Source organism: Mus caroli, chromosome 10 (assembly GCF_900094665.2).
Source record: "Mus caroli chromosome 10, CAROLI_EIJ_v1.1, whole genome shotgun sequence".
NCBI lineage: Eukaryota > Metazoa > Chordata > Mammalia > Rodentia > Muridae > Mus > Mus caroli.
Window position 1 is genome coordinate 57,122,110 of NC_034579.1, and position 22,532 is coordinate 57,144,641.

The following is a 22,532-nucleotide window of genomic DNA, read 5'->3' on the forward strand; positions in this document are numbered from 1 at the left end:
GAATCTAATAGAAGAGAAAGTGGGAAAGAGCCTTGAACTCATTGGCACAGGGGGAAATTTCCTAAACAGAACTCCAATGGCTCATGTTCTAAGATCAAGAATTGATAAGTGGGACCTTATGAAACTTGAAAGCTTCTGTAAGGCAAGGACATAGTCAATAAGACAAATTGGCAACCTACAAATTGGGAAAAAAAACTTCACTAACCTCACATCAAATAGAGGGCTAATATCTAAAATATATAAAGAACTCAAGAAGTTAATCACCAAAAAACCAAACAACCCAATCAAAAAATGAGGTATAGAACCAAACCGAGAATTCACAACTGAGGAATCTCGAATGGCTGAGAAGCACCTAAAGAAATGTTCAAAGTCCTTAGTGATCAGAGAAATGCAAATCAAAACAACCCGAGATTCCACCTTACACCAATCAGAATGGCTAAGATCAAAACCTCAGGTGACAACACATGTTGGAGAGGATACAGAGAAAGAGGAACATTCTTCCACTGCTGGTGGGACTGCAAACTGGTACAACCACTCTGGAAAACAATCTGGAAGTTCCTCAGAAAACGGGAAATAGATCTATGTGAAGACCCAGCTATACCTCTCTAGGGAATATACTCAAAAGATGCACCACCATGCCACAGGGGCATGAGTTCTACTATGTTTAAAGTAGCCTTATTTTCGATAGCTAGAATCTGGAAACAACCTAGATGTCCCATGACAGAAGAATGGATACAGAAAATGTGGTTCATTTACACAATGGAATCTACTCAGCTATTAAGAACGAAGACATCCTGAGTTTTGCAGGCAAATGGATGGAACTAGAAAGTATCATCCTGAGTGAGGTGACTCAGACCCAAAAGGACATGCATGGTTATGTACTCACTAACAAGTGGATATTAGCCAAAAAAAAAAAAAAAAGTACACAATACCCAAGATACAGCCCACAGAACTCAAAAAGGTCCACAAGCTAAAGTGCTCAATTGAGGACGCCTTCATCCCACTCAGAAGAGAGCAGAAAGCAATCACAAGTGGGGAGGTCTCGAGAGAGGAACCTGGGAGGGAAAGTGGACTGGGGCAGGGCAGAGGGTAGTGTAGAGGGGAATTTGATCTGGTATTGGGTAAGGGAAAAGGACTGAGGCCCTGAGGGCCAGCAGAAAGAATGGAAATAGGCAACTTTGGGAAACAGGAGGTTAGGGGGACCCTCCAGAATGCACCAGAGACCAGGGAGGTGAGAGACTCTCAGGACTCAAAGGAAGGGATCTTATATGAAATGCCTGACAATAAGGAAAGGGAACTTATAGAGCCCACCTCCAGCAGGAAGACAGGACATCAAGTGGAACATAGGGCTACCCTACCACAGTCACATCTCTGACCCAAAGTTGTTTCTGTCTGAAAGAATTACAAGGGTGGAAGGAAATGGAGAGGAGCCTGAGGAAAAGAAAGTCCAGCGACAGGCCCAAAGTGGGATCCAGCTCAAGGGGAGGTCCCAAGGCCTGACACTATTACTGAGGCTATGGAATGCTCACAAAAAGGGACCTATCATGACTGCCCTCGGAAAGACTTAACAAGCAGCTGAAAGAGTCAGATGCAGATATTTGCACCCAACCAATGGACAGAAGCAGCTGACCCCTGTTGTTGAATTAGGGAAGGCTGAAAGAAGCAGAAGAGCGGGGTGATCCTATAGGAGGACCAGCAGCCTCAATTAATCTGAACCCCTGAGATCTCTCAAAGACTGGACCACCAAACAGACAGCATACACCAGCTGATATGAGGACCATTCAGAGATGATGCACCTAACTAAGTCAAGAGACTGGAGGTCCCAGGGAATTTAGAGGTCAGGTGGGGTGGGGGGATGGGGACATCCACATGGAGACAGGGGGTGGGGAGGAGATATGGGATGTGGAAGAGTCGGGGAGAGGGGAAATAAAATATAGAGTGTTTAAAAAAAAAAAGGAACTCCATAACAATAAAGATAATGCTTTGAACACTCAAGATTGGATTCAATCTTGCTCTTGCCCTTAACCTACTACAGGCAAACCAGACTGAGAGTCTTTGGACATACTCTTTGACTTCCTGAATATGTTGTTCTCTCTGCCTGCAAGTTCCTCACCCTTCCAAAGTCATGTAGCCAGTGGTTAACAAGTCCAAGTTTGAGGCCAGTCTAGGCTACATAAAAGCCTTAAAACCAAAAAACTAAAAAATAAACCAATCACAAAACTGAATTCTTCTTCCTACTATAGGCACATCCCAGTCCTCTGCATTCCACACCTGCTTTTGGCTCAGTCTTTATTCTCTCGTGTCTATTGTTTCTGGTTGATTCTAGACAGTGAGTTGTATAAAATTAGTGCCTGTGCCCTGTTTATAAATGTGTGCTCTAGTGATTACCAGCGAGTAGATATACAGACATTCAATAAATGATTGATAAAGGAGTGTACACTGCTGCACACCAATCTACCTGAATATGTCTATTAAGTTAAACCAGGAACCTTCACCAAACAAGTCGCCAGCTACCAGCCCTTAATGTGGAAAGGCTTTGTCCTTCATCACATGAAAGAATGGCGTAATATGCCACATTTTATATATAACAGGAAACCGTAAGGTTAACTTGACTGTCACATCTTAGAAATTTTTAAAAATTACATTGAGAAAACTCTTAACACAGAATAAAAACAGACAATAAAAGGGCTTTTTTTTAATTCAAAGGTATAGCCAGATAAGTAGATTTGTTTAGAACCATTCTTGTGAAATACTTTTTAAAAAAATACGACCAACTTCTTTGCAAATTACAGACAAATACCTCAACTATGATGATCTAATTTTTGGTGAATAATATACATGATTAGACAGAAATAGGCAAGCTCACACTGGAAGATTAACTATCAAACACTCAGTCAAAATTCCGTTTATGGCCCCCACTTCTTGATCGATTTCTGTTCCCACTTCGTCTTCTACCATCTTGCCGACTTCCTGACCGACTTCCCTGTCGACTCTGTCTACCTGATCGGCCACCAGATCGACCACCAGACCGGCCTGAACGGCCTGACCTGCCGCCAGACCAGCCGCTCCTCTGTCTGGGATTAGATGATGTGTTTCCATCATAATATTCTTCAATTTCAGGTAATTTGGCTGGCACTGAGAGTATCCAGTCTGAATCATGCCACTCTGCCTGTTAAAACAATATGCCAGATTAAAAGACATGTACAGTAAGCCCACACACCAGCAAGCGAGCCAAGAAGATGCTCTTTTCACCTCCTTCAGCTACTAGCTCAGTGTCTAGAACAATGAAAACCATAAAATAGGCAAAACTGCAACATGCTCAAATTTTAATCCTTAAAAGAAAGTTTCTTTCGATTCTCAGTCATCAGGCTAAGATCAAGTATAGAGAAACCCTCTGATCCATTCCAAGATTCTAAATGTCTACCCAGGTGTTTTCTACAAGGCAGCGTTCCCTTTCTCAGGACAAAGCAACGTGTGAAACAGACCTCTAATGAGCAGTCAAATATTTTGAGCAATCACATCAACAGAACTAGAAGCAAAATCAGACATGAGGCAGATTGATGCAGAAACACTGACGTAGCTTAAGCTATTACAGAGTTACTTCAAGGCCAGTATGGGCAAGCTAGTGAGACCTTGTCACCAAATATAAAGTAAGAAGAGGACCACAGCATCTGCATAGCATTCATAAGGGCTTTGAGTTCAATTCCCAATTTTTGTTTTTAAAAAAGGATCCACAATATTTCTTTAAACTTATTTTTTTAACTTTTAAGTATGTAGATGTTTTGTCTGCACATACTTGTATAGGCACATACATGGTGGTCAAAGGACAACCTTTGAGGAGTTTGTTCTCTTCTTCCACCTTTAAATGAATACCAGGGAACAAATTCACATCAAGCAGCTTTCACCTTTAACCACTAGGCCATTTCACTGGCCACTTGTATCCACATGGTTTTTTTTTTTGGTTTTTCGAGACAGGGTTTCTCTGTATAGCTCTGTAGACCAGGCTGGCGTCGAACTCAGAAATCCGCCTGCCTCTGCCTCCCGAGTGCTGGGATTAAAGGCGTGCGCCAACACCGCCCGGCATATCCACAATATTTTAATGACTCCATAAAATAAGTACAGAGATGGCTCTGTGGATAGGTGTGCATGTTAGCAACTCTGAGGACTTCATTCTATGCCTGGGACCAACATGGCAGGAGAGACCATGTTGTTAAGTTGTCTTTGAACTCATATGTATGGACACAGTGTGCATATGTCCTACCCCATGCATAGATAATGTAATAAATGATGCAATGCCAATAATTTAAAAACAGGTATATAAATAAGCTAGATATTGGGCACATGTAAAGATCAAGTTTGAGCTATAGAGTGAGCTCCAAGCCAGCTTAGGCTATATACCAGGACTCTGTCTCAATACTACCTCCCCAAAATGTACATAAAAGCAAAGACATAAAAAAAAAAATTGGATTATAAGAATTTAGTGGACTTCTCTGTTCAATAAATCTAATAAAACATTTTAGAGAAAGTTACAAATTGCATCAAATTACAATGTCTGAACTTTATGGACTTATTTTAAAAATACTCAATAAGCACTCAGGAGGCAAAGCAAACAGATCTCTGGGTTCAAATCCAGCCTAGTCTACAGAGCAAGTTCCAAGATAGAGAGGGCTACACAGAAACACCTCCCAACCCCTGCAAATAATTCAGTAAAGGCGGGGAAAGAGGCTCACCATTAACCTAGCTATCATGTGTAAAGTCTTAGCTTCCAACCTGAGAACAGCAAAAAGTAATAATCAAGAGACAACAGGGAAAAATTTAAATACAAAATATAAATATGGTTTTTTTTTGTTTGTTTGTTTGTTTTTTTTTTTGGTTCTTTCGAGATAGGGTTTCTCTGTGTATCCCTGGCTGTCCTGGAACTCACTCTGTAGACCAGGCTGGCTTCAAACTCAAAAATCCACCTGCCTCTGCCTCCCAAGTTCTGGGATTAAAGGTGTGCACCACCACTGCCCAGTTTTAAATACAAAATATTATAAAAAAAAAAATTGGTTGTGAGCTGAAGAAATGGCTCAACAGTTAAGAGCACTGACTGTTTTACCAGAGGTCCTGAGTTCAATTCCTAGCAACCACATGATGGCTCACAATCATGTGTGGGATCTGATGCTCTCTTCTGGTGTGTCTGAAGACAGCGACAGTGTACTCATATAAAACATCTTAAAACAAAACTTAAAAATAAAAAAAAAATTGGTTGTTGTACTGGCTAGTTTGGTGTGAACTTGACACAGCTGGAGTTATCACAGAGAAAGAAGCTTCAGTTGAGGAAATGCCTCCATGAGATCCAGCTGTAAGGCATTTTCTCAATTAGTGATCAAGGGGGGAGGGCCCATTGTGGATGATGCCATCTCTGGGCTGGTAGTCTTGGTTCTATAAGAGAGTAGGCTGAGCAAGCCAGGGGAAGCAAGCCAGTAATGAACTTACCTCCATGGCCTCTGCTTCAGTTCCTGCTCCCTGACCTGCTTGAGTTCCAGTCCTGACTTCCTTTAGTTGATGAACAGCAATGTGGAAGTGTAAGCTGAATAAACCCTTTTCTCCCCAACTTGCTTCTTGGTCATGATGTTTGTGCAGGAATAGTAACCCTGACTAAGACAGTTGTATAGAAGGAATTATGGCATTATGATTGTTTAAGTCCCTAACATTTAAATATGAAGGAATACTTAAGACTGAAATAATGCCTGGAGTTTGTCTGTAAACACTGGCAATGGATAGTAAGGAGATGAAACAGAACTGTCCACACAATTATCAAATTGGTGAAGCTGGTTATGTATGTATGGGAACTCAATTACACAATTTTTTAAAAAACGAGTTTCTTTATCTGTGAAAGTGATTTGCCTACATGTATGTCTATACATGGGTAGTAGAGTATCAGAGGTGGTTAGAAGGTATCAGATCTCTGGTTTTGTGAATCTTCATGTGTGTGCTGGCAATGGAACCCAGGTCCTCTGTAAGAGTAGCATGTAGTCTTAACCACTGAGCCGTTTCTCCAGCCCCCAATGAACTGTTACATTTGAAATTATCTTTAATACATTTTTAATTATGGGTCAGGCAATATTGCATATTAAGGACATCCTTAATTGATTTAAGGATGACTAATGACACTGTGTCTGTTTTCCAAAACTTTTAAAAAAACATTCTCAGCTATTTAATAGGTAAAAAAAAATTTAAATACCTGTAATCTTTCTGACTCACTTGTAGGAACATCAAAGCAAACACCCTAAAAGGAAAATAAAAAGATTTTTATTTAGATACGAGTTAATTTTTCTAATTAATATTTCTTGAATTTTGTTCTTAAAAAATATGTATTCCATAACTATAGGTAACAAATAAGCATAGATGATTTAGAGTACATAATGTAGTTTCCAATCTGAGATAAAACTAAATATAACTAGTCAGACTCTTTAAATACCTAGAATACTCTCCAGAAGACTTACCGTAGACACTATAGTTGTTCCATTTCTCTTAAAAATTAGTCCTTCTAGCTGGGTAGTGGTAGCCCATGCCTTTAATCCCAGCACATGGGAGTTTTGAAGACAGCCTGGTCTACACAGTGAGCTCCAGAACAGCCAAAACTACCCAGAGAAACTCTGTCTTAAATGTTCCCCCACCTCTCCCCTCCAAAAAACAGAAAGAAAATGGTTCTTCTAGCCGGGTGGAGGTGAAAAACACCTTTAATCCCAGCATTCAGAGGCAGGTGATCTATGGGTTTCAGGACAGCCAGGGATGCAAAGAGAAACCCTTTCCTGTCTTGCAAAGAATACAAAAACAAATAATCCACATGAAAATGGTCCTTCTGATTTCTTTAAAATATTGGTGAGAACTGGGAACACAGGTCTGTGGAATGGTACTTGCTTATGATATACAAGTCAAAGGCTCAGACCCTAGCACTGCAGAAGACTAAGATTCCAAAAGTTAAAACTGGGATAAGAAAGTTTTTCTCTCACAGAGTTGAGAGATAATAATAATAATTTCTAATAAACAATCTGGTTAACAGCTTTTAAGATACAACAAGTCTATAGTAATTTCAGACAAATAACAGTTCTCAAAACATTAAAAGAACACTTAATCACTAAGATTAAGCTTTAAGATGGATAGGTAGTCACACCTTTAGTCCCAAAACTCAGAAAGCAGAGGCAGATGTATCTGTGTGTGCCAGCCTGGTCTACAGAGTGAGTTCCAGGGCAGCCATGACTATGTAAAGAGACCCAGTGCCAAAAAAGGAAAAACAAACAAACAAAAAAGCTTTTCATTTTACTGTACGTTTTCACTTTACAAGTTCATTTTACGTAAGTTACTCAGGAACATGTTTGTTACCTTAGAAGTAGAATGAAAATAAGCAAGAGCTCAAGGCTAGCCTGGGCAATAATGAAATATTGCCTCACAGAAAAAGATTATCATTAATCTTGTTAAAAACCAATAGCAGAGTACAATAAGTAATCTGTATTTCCAAGAGCTGTTTAAACGTTACACACATAAATTAGTCTTAAAAAATAAACACACACAACCACACACAGTAAGTATGCCATAGCAGGAATTTAGATCACTTAAGTCTTAGGGTTAATCTACTTGCAATCCTAACATTCATTAAATGATCCTGGGTTCAAGGCCAGCCTGGGCTACAGAGGAATACCCTGTCTTAAAGTAATAAAAGCAACAAAAACTTAAGTATTAGTCAAAACAGAATGACATGAAGCTCTGAAGGAATATATCATTTATATAAACCCCTAAATTTGTAAGTGGAAACAATCCAACACTGCGATAAAATAGTATTAATCATCCAAATAGTATTAATCATCCATAAAAAGAGGAGGAGACAGATCATTCAAGTCTTTTTTGTTTGTTTTGGTTTTTTTTTTTTTGAGACAGGGTTCCTCTGTATAGCCCTGGCTGTCCTGGAACTCACTCTGTAGACCAGGCTGGCCTCAAACTCAGAAATCCGCCTGCCTCTTGCCTCCCGAGTGCTGGGACTAAAGGCGTGCGCCACCACGACGGGCTGATCATGGAAGTCTTATGAACATAATCCTACCATATTTCCTTTCAGGAGGCACATTCTGGTTACGTGAGACACAGCATTACTACTGAGCTTTCTGTTAAGTTCCTTCCAAGCACAGCTGACATCCTGTATTTCTTCTGGGCTTTCCAGAGCCATGGTCACAAACCCCTTTAGAAATAAAAGTCCTATTAGATTTGGGAGAAAATCAGCAGCAGGGCAATGAAGTTTGACTCTATGGTGCTTCCCGAGTCACTACACAGGTCCCATGCAATATCTGTGTGGTATCTGAGTGCCAACAGCACAACATGGCTATTGAAAACTAACTTCGCTGAAACTATACTAGAAGACTACTATTTACATGTTCTGTACACTGCTCTTAGATTATAGAGCACACAGAGACTATGTCCTACACATTACAAGACAGAATTAGATCAGAACATCACAGAAGAGTTGGGAGGAAAAGTAGTAAAGAAATCAGGAAATGTTAAAAAAGCAGTTACTTAGCAGTGAAAAAAAGACATCAATATCTTTAAACTTTTGGAGGACTACTACATAAAAATAGTGACGAGTTCCTACAATGTACCAGAAACCATGTTGGGAATAAAGATTTTATGACAAATAGACCTTCCTCTCCTGGACATAGCTTTCCTGTGGGGAGTTGAGGTAGAGATAGTAAGAAAGTTTATACAACACCGGCGATAAGCGGCAGGAAGAGTAACCCAAAAGGGCTGGGAAATAGAAAAAAAAAGGGAGAAGGGGACCAGGGTAATCAGGAAAGATTTCTCTCATATGGTGATATCTGAACAGAGACCAAAATAAAGGAGGAAGCCAAAATAAGAGGAAGGGGGCCGAGAAAATGGGTAAGCATGAAGGTCTTTTTGCAGGAGTTGGTAAATGAAGAAGGTAGGTCAAATAGATTCAGATAACTGGAGAAGTCAAGAGAGTGATAAAAAATGAAGTCACACCAGTAGCAAGCAGAATACCCTGCAGGACATGCATTATAGGTCATTCATTGTAAACGTCAGGGCTAGAGCGACAACTCAGTGGTATAGAGCACTGGCTGCTCTTCCATAGGACCTTGGTTCAATTCCTAGCCGCTATAAGGTAGCAGTCCCAGGGGACCTGATACTCTCCACTGGCTTCCTAAGGCATTGCATGCATAAGGTTCAGGCAAAAACTTAGACATGGGTGAAAGGGAGGGAGGGAAGGGAGGGAACGGAGGAAAGGGAAAACATTTCAAGCCATTAATACCTTGTTCCCAAAATACTTAATTAGAGGTCAAATGACCTATCTAATAAGTGGTTCTTGGTCAGGCTGGCCTCAGACTTGCAGTTCTCCTACCTCTGCTTGCCAAGTACTGTGACTGCAGATAAGCATTTCTGTGGCCAATCAAAGAATTTTCACGGGACAGGGATTAGCTATAAGTGACCTCTAAAGTACCTTAAGATTGTCTTTAAAAGTACAGTTTAAAAATTGTTTTGGTTTTTGGGTTGTTTAGTTTGACAGGATTTCTCTGTACAGCTTTGGCTATCCTTGAACTCAGAGATCCCCTGACTCTGTCTCCTGGGAGAGGCACTACCACCATCTGCCCTAAAAATTGTTTTTTTATTTGAGAGGCTGAAGCAGGAGAATTGTTGTGACTTCAAGTCCAACCTGACTTTATCTCTAAAAGAATAAAATAAAATGCACCAGATGGTACACAGTGGTGCATGCCTGAGCAACGGGAACCTGTGAGTTCTAGGCCAACCCAGCCTGCACAGTAAATAACAGGCCAGCCAGGGGTACCAATGGGGTTGATATTTCTTTTTTGGCACAAGTTTTCGGTATGTAGCCCCAGATGGCCTAAAACTTTTGTTTAACAGGCTGGTCTCAAATTTGGAAGTCCACTGTCTCTGTTTCCTGAGTACTGAGATTACAAATATGAGCTACCTTTTCTGGCTTTTCTCCTGGTTTTATAAAGTATTTGATGAAATTTTAGGGATGGTCTATCTACTCAGTGCTAAAGGATGACCATATAGATTACTATTCAGAGAGTAAAATAGTTTTAAAATTAGTTTTATAAGGCAATTGATATTCCTACCTCCCTTGTCCCCTTTCAAGACTCATACCCCCTACCCCAACCCCACTTATATCCCAGTTAAGTAACAAATCTCTGACCCATTTGCAACCAATGGCTGTGGTGTGGTATATCTGCTATCTGACACTAACCTGGAGGCAGGCCATATGAGTGCCACGCATATACTCACTCAGGCGCGTCAACACGCCTGCATATCCTTACTTTGCCTCACTTTGCAGATCCATGGCAACTAACAAAATGAAAACTCCAGCTTCAGTTGGTACCACACGGTACAAAATAAGGACTTTCTTTTCTTTATCTAGAAATCCTTCAGACACTTTTGTGAAGATGAAATAAACTAAATTCCCAGGAGGCAAGGAAGCCACAAGCCATGCCTGTGCTTAAGATTCTACCAGGGTGGCTGACAGATAAAAACTTAAGTAAGTTGGTATATTGCAAATCCAGAGCAAAAATTATATTTGGAATTTTTTTATCTCCCCACTTCAACTTCCTACTAGCCATTCAACACCTACCTCTGTATTTGACCTAACAGTCTTTCATCAGTCCAGTAAAACAAAAAAACCAACAAACTCTACAATCTCAGCAGACCATAGCTTCTATGAATCTGATAGCTGTATCATCAAATGATTTCCTCACCTGGCTGTAACCCGCCTACCTGATGTCCCTAAGAGTGTATGTAGCAAATTTTCTGACATGACTTTCTTCTGTGACGATGAAAGTAAATGAGACTACTTCTGTGGTGATACATATCCTTCATGTCAAACTAAAGCCAAATCATGGTAACTGACATACAGCTCAAAATTAAACTACTTCATATTCCCTTTGGAGTGAGAGCTATGCTTTGTATGGACAGAAGCAAATCTACAGATATGATTAACATGGAACTATCTTTGTTAGCAGGTTAGACTGTGATATTGTAATTAAGTAGAATGTCATTATTTTTAGAAGATACAAATGAAAATATTTAAGAATAATGCCTTCATGTTTCAACTTTCAAATAGTTTACAGAAGGATGAATGTAAAACATAGGTTAAAGAATACTAACAGCTGGTGAATTAATGTGGATGGTGTTTATCTTACTAGTATTTCTCCCTACTGCTTGGATTGCAGGCTTGTATATCAGATGAGAAGAGGAAGATTTTTCTAGACAGAAAAAGGGAAACAACAGCAGCAACACCCCAATATGCTGAAGAAATCAATGAAGCATTTCAGTGATGTGCTATAACCTGCTACAGCTAAGTTTTAACCATATCTAGCCAAATACCACTTCACACTTTTCTACCTTATCAGAGGTGATCAAAGATCGTGGTTCAAAACTTGATGCACCAGAAATGTGAGCTAATGCTGCAGCCAATGCATCCACTGCCCCCTTCTCTTCTATCAGTCTTTGAGCTGATGGTCGGAAAAAATCAACAGCAGCATAAGAAACAGAAGCCAGAGACCTGTGGTTTAAAAAAAAGTAAATGTTATTGGTCAGGATACAGGGGAAAAGGTAAAGACAAAATCAGGAATGGGAAAAGAAAGAGTAATATTTCATAGAATAATGTAACTAAATGTCTCTGGTAAAACCCTTGACTAACATTTTCTCAAATTTGGACTAGGAGAGCTTACAGATGAAAGCCTACTACAAAAGAGGAGTTACTCAGCAAGGTTAGAAAGCATACCTGATGGCATCCATGCTTTTAGATTTAACTAAATCCATTGTAGATGGAACACCTACACGTTTAAAAGTAATTCCCTGAAAATGAAAGAATTATATTAAAGAAAAAGGAAGTCGTCATTGTTAATTTCTAAATTAATATAGTTTGTTGAATTTCCAGTTTTTGGACTTAAAAGATTACCAAGCCCTAGCAGAGGAAAAGAAATGCTTTTTCTAACAAACCATCTATAATCAATTCCAAAAAGACAAAATAAAAAAAACTTAAAAATTGTCCCTTAGTTATTAAATCATGGAACTTCACTTGCAAAACAAAGCTGATTCAAAAAGAGAAAAGAAAGTCATTTCAATCTGTCAACATTGTTTCTTACTACTTTCATTTCATAAAATATAATAGTATATAAAAAATTAACAAAATTGATAAAATATGAAAAACTACAACAAAGTGCAGACCATAAAAAATGTATTTTTTAATAAAACTGGCTATTGTATTATCAACCTATCTAAAATAGCAATGCTAATTAAATCAGTTACCCATTTATAATGTTTAGATGATACTGAAACCATTAACACACTTTCAACTTTCGTATCAAGGGAGAAATTAAAAATCAAACAAATAAACAAACAAACAAAAAAACCTGGAGCTTGGTTCTGTGAGGGCTCAATGCCGGGGGTGTAGGGGAATGCCAGGACCAAGGAGCAGGAGTGGGTGGGTTGGTGAGTAAGGGAGACGAAGAGTGGATAGGGGGTTTTTGGATGGGAAACCAGGAAAGGGGATAACATTTGAAATGTAAATAAAGAAAATTTCTAATAAAAAAAGAAAAAAGGAGCATGTCAGATCTTCTGGCTTCACATTAGAAGCTGTGTAAAGCAAAGTCTTGCAGCCAATATAAATGAAGCTGTCCAGATGCTTGACAGCGAGATGCAGCTGAAGCTGAGGAATGATGGGATGGTTTATTTGTGAGAACAAATATAAAAACTCTCTTCTAAGGGAGTATTTAGATAACAAGCCTGAAACAATTTCAATTTACTTACAGCTTTCTGCTCCACATATCTCAGTTGACCTCTTTCCCTTGGTTGATAAAAACATACACAAATTCCTGTCCGGCCAGCTCTACCTGTGCGTCCAGAGCGATGGATATAGGATTCAACATCCTATTAAAACAAAAAGAAACTTCATTTTATAAACTTGACAAGCAAATCAAGCCATAATTGTAATCAGTACTAAGGAGGCTGAAGCAAGAGGATTAATCCAAGACTATGGCCATCTAAGGCTGAGACCTTGTCTCAAAAACACCAAAAAAGCCAAGTGGTGGTAGTGCCTTTAATCCCAGCACTCAGAAGGCAGAGGCATGCAGATCTCTTGAGTTCAAGGCCAGTCTATTCTACAGAATGAGTTCCAGGACAGTCAGGGCTACACAGAGAAATCCTATCTCAAAAACAAAACAATCAATCAAAGGCACAAAAGAAAGAAAGAAAAAAAAAAAAAAAACCCAAACAACAACAACAACAAATTAGGTCTGGCAGTACAGGTCTTTAATTCCAGTACTTGGGAGGCTGTTGAGGCCAGCCTGTGTTAAAAAGACTTTTGGGGCTGCCTGGTCTAAGACCATTTCTCAAAAAAAGCAAACATAAATTCAATCCTTCTATACTTTAACAACATAACAAGTAATTTATATGCTACAATTCTATTAAATAAAGAAAAGATATTATCCAAGACATGAACAAGGACAACAGCCATACCAAAAAGGGAAGAAGGAAATCTTACAGAGCCCTAAACAAGAAACTACAGACAATGAAGGAATGCTAAGAGCAAGAGAAATAGTCTTTCTCAGGGAAGAGGCCTCCAGTTGGTTATCTAGTACCAAGAGGTCAATCCAGCCGGGCGTGGTGGCGCACGCCTTTAATCCCAGCACTTGGGAGGCAGAGGCAGGTGGATTTCTGAGTTCGAGGCCAGCCTGGTCTACAAAGTGAGTTCCAGGACAGCCAAGGCTACACAGAGAAACCCTGTCTCGAAAAAAAACCAAAAAAAAAAAGAGGTCAATCCTAAAATCATACACGAGAGTAGCATAAGGACTGAGCAGTTATATTTATGTATTTAGAAGTGTGTGTGTACACAAAAAGAAGAGGTTATGAATTTGAGAAAGCAAGCAGGGTATCTAGAAAAGGTTAGAGGAAGGGAAGAGAAGCAGAAAATTACATAGTTTCATTTTAATTTAAAAGACTACTTATTCATATACACTAGAGTTCAGTATATGAAACTTTGGGCCTTCTTACTGAGCTCTGCATGTTGTCACCATCACTCTTTGGCTTGGGATTCCGTATGTATCGATACACAGCCTGGGCTATACAGTGTCCTTCAGGCTGTGCCTCTAGAGTGCTAGAGTTGTATGTGCTACCATGCAAACAAGGCAGCTACTTATTGACAAGGGAAGGCCATCTGAGCCCATGCAATACCATCCTAACAAGAAACGATCAACAAAACATGAAAGACGGAGGTTCCGCATCTTAAGCAATACTCTATAAATAAGGCAACACTTATAAAACTTGTTCTAAAACCACATCCCATGTCCATGTCCTACCTGTGGAGGAGAACTCTGAATCACAAGGTCAACCTCAGGAATGTCCAAGCCACGAGCAGCCACATTGGTTGCCACCAAAACTTTAAAACTACCTTCTCTGAAGCCTTTCAAGGTAATTTCTCTTTGTGACTGTGCAATGTCTCCATGCAAACACTGGGCATTCTATTAGAAAAAAAGAAAAAAAATTAAGTGTATGGATCATACCTGAAACTGAGTATCCCAACACCATTCAGTCTAAACTCTTGTGGGTGCTTTTACAATTTTATCTTTAATTACAATGTATTTTTTAAAAGAATTATTTATTTTATGTTTATGAATACTCTATAGTTGTCTTGAGACACACTAGAAGAAGGCATCAGATGCCACTACAGATGGTTGTGAGCCACCATATGGTTGCTGGGAATTGAACTCAGGACCTCTGGAAAAGCAGTCAGTGCTCTTAACCGCTGAGTCATCTCTCCTGCCCAGAACAATGTTTTTTTAAAACCTTTTTCAAAAAGATGTATTTACCTTTATTTTATGTGCATTGGTATTGTGCCTGCATGCATCACTACATGAGAGTATCAGATCTAGTTAAGGGGACAGTTGTGAGCTGCCATGTGGGTGCTGGGATTTGAATCAGGGTCCTCTGGAAGAGCAGTCAGTGCCCTTAACTGTTGAACCATCTCTCCAGCTCCAAAGTATGAGGTCTTTAAAACAAACAAAACAAAAACAAAAACAAAACAAAACAAAAACAAAAACAAAAACAAAACAAAACAGGGCCGGAGAAATGTTCAGTAGGGAAAGACACTTGCCACCAAGACTGCCAACCTGAGTTAAATCCCTAGGACCCATGTGGTAGAAGGGAAAAACCAGAATCTTGTAAACTTGTCCTCTATCTCCCACACTCACACTGTGGCATGTGTCCAGGTACATGTACACTAAATACATAAGTAAATGTAAAAATATTCAAAACCCAAAACACCCCAGAAAATATACTGCATAATATAAATGGTGTTGAAGAAGGCAACAGATTCCCTGGAACTAGAGTTATAGATGGGTGTGAACTGCCACATGAGTAAGAATGGAAACAGGTCTTCTGAAAGAACAGTCAGGGTGCTCGTAACTACTAAGCCATCTCTCCATCTCTGTATTTTCTGTAATTTTTACTAGGCTAAACCTACTTATGCTATACTGTGCCAGAAATACTTTTCCTAAGTTTGTGTATACACATACACATACACACAGGTATTTTGCATGCAGGGATGGCACATGCAGTGCCTAATGGCCAGAATAGGGTATCAGAGTCCCTGGAAATGGACTGCTGTTAAGAACAGCAGAACAACTTCTTAACAGCTGTTAAGAAATCGACTGACATAAAAGAAACTTGACTAAGAAGTTTGGGCAAAAAATCTTATACATAAATGCTACCTGGGTAATAAACTACAAAATATATAGTTAGTTAAGAGATTTGAGATAGAATAGAATTAAAGAACATCGTCCTGAAAAACCAAATAACCCCCCCCCAAAAAAAAAACCCTGACTTGAAAAACAAACAAACAAACAAACAAACAAACAAAAGAACGTCATCCTGGAACAATAGGGAACAACCAACTGAGTGTAAGGAGAACAGTATCATGAACAAATTTACATTGAGGAGAAAGACCCTGGAGCCAGTGTGGTAGTACAGAGCTGAAATCCAAACACTCAGGAGCCTAAGGCCAGCATGGTGTACATACCCCTACCTTATTTATCTGTTTGTTTTTCCAAGAGTTTCTCTGTGTAAGGCCTGGTTGTTCTGGAACTCACTCTGTAGACCAGGCTGGCATCAAACTCAGAGATCTGCCTATCTCTGCCTCCTAAATGTGCCATCATGCCTGGCTTACTCATTCACACATCTTTTTTTAAAAGTGCTTATTTTATGTGTACATCTAAGTGCCTGCATGTATGTGTGTACTCTAAGTGCATGCCGGATGCCTTTGGAAGCCAGGGGGTTGGATTATCTGACACTGGAGTTACAGACAGTTGTGGCCCACTATGAGTGTTCAGAACAAAGCTCATGTCTTCTGAAGAATCAGCAAATGACCTTAACCACTAAGGTATCTCTCCAGCCCCAACAAAACAAAATCCTTATCTGACAGTTATTCGTTACAGAAAACTGAAGAGATGATGCTGACAAGCAAGCAGCTTTGTAGGTGCTAAGAGTTGATGCTAGAGAGCAGAGGAAAGTGGATATTCCTTATGTTCTAGAATCAGAAAAGACAGACTTGGTCCTGACAAAGAGGCAAATGTGAAATATCCTCAATTTAAAATTGCTTTTTAAAAAACAAAACTGAAGCCAGGCGTGGTGGCGCACGCCTTTAATCCCAGCACTCGGGAGGCAGAGGCAGGTGGATTTCTGAGTTCAAGGCCAGCCTGGTCTACAGAGTGAGTTCCAGAACAGCCAGGGCTACACAGAGAAACCCTGTCTCAAAAAAACAAAACAAAAACAAACAAACAAACAAAAAAACTGTCCATTCTTGTTCAGAAGATGAGACTCAGTAATTATTTCCATCTATACATATATTGGCTCTTGATCAGTAAATTACTAATATAGAAAAAACTATATGGTAATGAAAAGTATGTTAAATATGGACAGGTTGGGATTTCTTATTTTTTGTTCCATCAAAAGCACTGGTTACATGAAACAAATTACTACTTCCTGTAGTTGTTTCTTATCTCATAAAAAAGTATCATATCATGTATATGTCCTCCAAAATGTTAGGGAAATTTTCTAGTCAGTACTAAGTCAGAAATTACTTTTAGTTGGTATATAGAATAACTACTTGGAAGTTTAATTTGTGAGTGTATAAAAAAAAATATTTAGGCAACACCACTTCTGTGTGTTTGTTGATTGCTTGATTTTTTGTTTTCTCAATCATTTTCAATAGTTATTTACTTATTCTATATATAAGGGAATGTACAGGCCATGGCATCCCTGTGGAGATCAGAATTCAACTTGATGGCCTTTAATTCAGAGATTTGGCAAGTTAACCACATTCACCTTATAATTCACTCTTGTAATACAAGCTTAAATTTTACTGATTCTTACCAACTAAAATTGATTCTGTACTTTCATATTTTTTAGATCATATTTTAAATGTCTTGTAAAAAGGATGGCTCACTGCATCAGCCTGAGAATTAAGTTCAAATCCCCAGAGCCAATGTGAAAAACCAGGTGCTCATCCTGTAACACCAGTGTTGGGGGAGTATGGTAAGGACAAGTGACAGGGATCACTGAGGGTATGCCACTAACTGGCTTAGCAGGTAAGACACCTGCCTCGGGCTGGCGAGATGGCTCAGTGGTTTAGAGCGCTGACTGCTCTTCTAAAGGTCCGGAGTTCAAATCCCAGCAACCACATGGTGGCTCACAACCATCCATAAAGAAATCTAATGCCCTCTTCTGGAGTGTCTGAAGACAGCTACAGTGTACTTACATATAATAAATAAATAAATCTTAAAAAAAAAAAAAAAAAAAGACACCTGCCTCAAGTGAGTGAGGCAGGAAATGATAGAACAGGATACTTCATGTCCTCCTCCTCTGGCCTCTGTGGGCCTGTGCATACATGCTTATATGCACACACATACAAAAATAGCATCTTAAAATTTTGCTACCGAAAAATAACAGAATTCCCTTCTAACATCATAGTATAAACTTCAAAAACATAAATTTTATTGTGATTGTTTTAAAGCTTTATTTTACTTTCAATTATGTGTATGTGCATGTCTGTGTTTGGCTTGTAAAAATGAGCAGTACAGGTGCCCAAAGAGGATTCCCTTGGAACTGGAGTTACTTATTTGGGTTTTGGAAGGGAGTTGAACTTGGGTCCTCTGGAAGAGTGGTTTGTACTTTTAAGGGTGGAGGGATCTCTCCAGTCCCATATTATGACATTAAATTTCTTGGGGCTGGCTCAGTGGTATACTTCTTGCCTAACATGCAGAAAGCCCTGGCTTGATTGTTAGCAGAAGGGAAAAAACAAACAAAAAATACCTATTATGACTTTATGAGAAAAAATTTGCTACAATGCCTCTCTGTATTATTCTATTTTGAAGAGACTATCAATTTTGGTCTATAAAGAGTAATGTGCATTTTTGTCTCGAGATACGTACGTCTTTATTATCTAGGAAAAGCATAAAGAAAGCTTACCTGCTTTATGTGTGGATTCATGGCCATTTCAGTAACATTCTTCTTAGTCTCACAGAAGATAATAGCTCTCCCTTCAGATCCACTGTAGACCTGAAGGACATCTCCAATAACTGCTGGTCTCTGAGACCAATGGCACTGGATAGCCAAATGCTTCAAGAAAAGGAAAGGAAAAATATCTATTTTATCAAAAGTTATCTTTTAAAGAAACTGAGGATACAAGCTTAGCTGGCAGAGTGTGTGCCTGGCATAAATTTAGTTCTGGGTTAGATCCCCAACACTGCAAACCCGGGACTGGTGACACATAGCTGGCCAATAATCTCAAGGCTAGCCTAGTCTAAGAGTGAAACCCAGTCCCAAACAGACAGAAGGGTTAGGGATGTAAATGAATGATAGACCATTTCACTAACATGTGTAAGCTCTGGGGCCAATCCCTAGTGGCTGGAGAAAATGAAAATATGTATTACTTGAATTTACCTAAGAAAAAAGCCAGACACAAAGTATCATATTGCATGAAACTGCAATTATATGAACTATCCATAACAGATATATCCACAGAGGAAGATTCACTGTTGCCAGGGTAGACTAGGGAAGGACAGAATGGGGACCGATTCACTAAGTTCCAGAGCTGCCTTCTGGGATAAGGAAGACAGAAGTGTGGTTATGGATCCAAAATACAATACTAAATGATACTGAATTATACATGTGACCAGGCTCTGGAATTAATCTCAGCACCAAAACCAAAAAATAAAATAAAGTAAAAGCCAAGATAGACATATATGTAATAAAATAAATATAGCATTAAGCCAGATGCAGTCCAACCTCCCTATCTGCTGTCTGGGCATTTAAGAGATTGAGATTGTTGAGCTCATGCCAGGGTTCAACCTTAAAAAGAAGATAAGGGGGGCGTAATTCAAGTGGGTGCAGAAAAATCAATTCAAGGCAATCTTTAGCTACATATAAGTTCCAAGTCCCTGTTTCAAAACAAAAAAAATAAAAATGTAAATAAAGTATTAATAGGATCTACATGCTGGATACATCTACATGGAAGTATATTCACTATAAAATTCTTTCAACCAGTCTGAATGCTTACAAATCTCACACAATAAAAAGTAGGGAAAGGTTAAGCTGCATTCTTTGTCATTCAGCTTATCTTTCATTGATTTTGCATATATGTTTGCACATGAGCACAAACCACAGTGTATATGGAGAGAACAAGAGAGACAACTTTTTGAAGTCAGTTCTCTTTCTACCATGCAGGTGCCAGGAATCAAATCCAGATCATCATCAGGTTGGCTGCAAGCACCATTACCCACTGGATCAGCTCACTGGTCCTATCACATGTAGATATCTCTATCTATCTATCTATCTATCTATCTATCTATCTATCTATCTAAATTTTACTTATTTGTAAGATTTACCTATTTTTATTTTATGCATGTGGATGCTTTGTCTGTCTGTATACAAAGTGAATACAGTATAAGAGAACTCTGAGTTATCTCTCCAGTCCTCTCTCCCTGTTTCTTACTAAGTAGCCCAGAATGACCTGGAACTGGCTACTCAAATCTGCCTGCCTATGCCCCTCCCCACCCCCACCCCCCACCTGCTTCCCATCACCAATAATCAAATTAAAAGCATACACCACCAAGCCAGGCTTAGTACAGATATATATATTAGAAAATATATATATATAATATATACATATATATATTATATATATATATATTCTTTAAAAAATATGATATGGCAATTATAGACTACCTACAAGAAAATTAAAAAAGGACAAAGACTAAGATATGTTTGTACCACCTATAACAAAATCTTGTTCTTCCTCTACCTCAAAAAAAAGAAAGAAAGAAATAAAAAGAAAAGAAAAAAGACAACCTAAATCAGACCAAACCCACAATTTAACCAACATGTGAAGTAACGTGGCAGGGACACACTTAAGATTTTACTATAAATCACAACTTTTGTTGTTGTTTTTGAACAAAAAAGTACGAAGTGGGAAGGGGAAGCAGACAGGAAAGCACAGCAGCAGTTCAAAACCAACAAGTAGGGTAGGATGACAAGACATGGACCAGCCTGGCCGACACACCAAGACACTGACCTAAAAACAAACAGCTGGGGCCTAGGCAGCGGTGGCACACACCTCTACCTGGTCTACAGACCAAGTTCCAGAACGGCCAGGGCTACACAGAGAAACAGTCTTGAAAAAACCAGCACTAGTGAGGCAGACGCAGGTAACCAGATTCAAAGCCAGCCTTGTCTACAAAGGAGGTTCCAGACCAGACCTGTAGTTCCATCTACAGGTGAGATGCTTTCTCAAAAACAAAGCAGGGCTGGGGAGATATCTCAGTAGTTAAAAAGCATTTTGTTCTACCAGAAGACCCTTGGTTTAGTTCCCAGCACCCACACAACCATCTATCACCATGTCTAGAAGATTTAATGCCACAGCTGCAGGCAAAACCTCATACAAAATAAAAGGTCAATCTCAGTGTTGCAAGCATGCCTGTAATCTCAAAACATGGGAGGGGAACTCAGGGTGCTTATCTGGTGTGCATGAAGCCCTCCCTGAGTTCAATCCCCAGTGCCATAGGCACCTAGGGTAGCAGCACTGGCCTATAATCCCAAAACTTGGGAGATAAAGGCAGCAGGATCAGAAGTTAAAGGTCACCTTCTGCTAACAAATGAGTCTGAAGCCAGTCCTAGATACATGATAATGGAAAGATGGTTGGTAATATTTGAAATGCAGGAGTGAAAAATACGAGGAGGATGAAAATGGTTAAAGCCTAGAAAATAGTGTTTATCTGTTATGCCATTCAATCTCTGGATGTCTGCAAATGTCTTAAATTGTTCTTCACTGGTACATTTTACCTTCTTATTGTAAAACCACTAAAATTACAAACTACACAAACCTTCCACTGACTATCTAGCACTACAATGTCCCCTTTTCAAGAAATAATCATATTGGCATTCATTTTTTTGAACTTACACTTTATATACCAAATAAATTCATTTAACATTGCATGTTTTTGATATTTTGAGGTGCTAATAAGAATTACTTTTTTTTTTAAATAGCAGGATTCTATGTGTAGCATTCTGTAATTTTCAATCATTTGTGGTGCTAGAAAAGAACCCATCTGACTTGGTTTTTATCATTTAAATCAATTACTGTACTGCACTCTGGGTTATCTACTATTCTAGCCATCTGTTTTGCCTAGCAAATGGACAAAGTGATATATATGCAGTATATACCTTACAGTCACAAATACTGCACATAGCACCTCTAATTCTTTCTTATTATAAACATTCTCAATATTCATCTCATGACATCACATTATCTATGTTTAGAAAAGTCTTCTCTGGCAACTCTCTCAGGAAAGCCTACACCCATCCTCCAGTATGTCCTACTTTCTTCTTTCCTTCTCCTGCTACATTTTAGCTAACAATCTCAAAACTACTTAAAGATTTGTTTTAATCATTCTTATCGTGAGCATGCACGTGCGTCTGCATACCACAATGTATGTGTGAGTCAGGACAATTTACAAAAGTCAGTTCTGTCTTTTCGCTATATAGGTCTTGACTCAGGTCATCAGCCCTTTACCCACTGAGCCATCTCACAGGTCCCAGTAATAAATACTTTCCCCATTAATAAGAACTGCCTTCTGTTGCATTTTGTTCTTCTCTCCCATTTTGGATGTATTACTGCTTTTGAGACAACTCTTCAGACTGTCACACTGTAATTCAGGCTAACTTGTACCTCACTGTGTAGCCTCTGCTGACTTCAACTTAATGGGATCCTCCTGGCTCCGTCTCCTGCGCATGCACCAGCATACCTGGCCTCTGGAACAACAAACACTCCTGGCTTGTCTGAACAGTGGTCTTTACATTCGGCTTCCCTTGTTCACACATTCATGACACTCCTATTTATTCTAGCTGTTCCTCAGTTTCAAAAACCTTTTTTTTTTTTTTTTTTTTTTTTTTTTTGGTTTTTTGAGACAGGGTTT

The 22,532-nt window shown here is 39.1% G+C and overlaps 1 protein-coding gene across 5 annotated transcripts in view; it reads right to left on the reverse strand.

Moving 5' to 3' along the window:
- Positions 1-2,449: 2,449 nt before the first annotated feature.
- Ddx50 (DExD-box helicase 50) overlaps positions 2,450-22,532 on the reverse strand; it is a 31,786-nt gene continuing 11,703 nt past the window's right edge. For 3 of the 5 annotated variants that reach the window (XM_021174808.2, XM_029482644.1, XM_029482643.1), the window contains exons 9-16: positions 18,529-18,678; positions 14,364-14,525; positions 12,817-12,936; positions 11,789-11,862; positions 11,407-11,566; positions 8,081-8,215; positions 6,227-6,271; positions 2,450-3,169 (exon numbers count right to left, since the gene is read on the reverse strand). In XM_021174808.2, the coding sequence (XP_021030467.1) occupies positions 2,891-3,169; positions 6,227-6,271; positions 8,081-8,215; positions 11,407-11,566; positions 11,789-11,862; positions 12,817-12,936; positions 14,364-14,525; positions 18,529-18,678 (1,125 nt within the window). In that variant the 3' untranslated portion in view covers positions 2,450-2,890. The remainder of the gene's footprint in view (positions 3,170-6,226; positions 6,272-8,080; positions 8,216-11,406; positions 11,567-11,788; positions 11,863-12,816; positions 12,937-14,363; positions 14,526-18,528; positions 18,679-22,532) is intronic. The other 2 variants (XM_029482645.1, XM_021174807.2) reach the window with 2 other exon arrangements.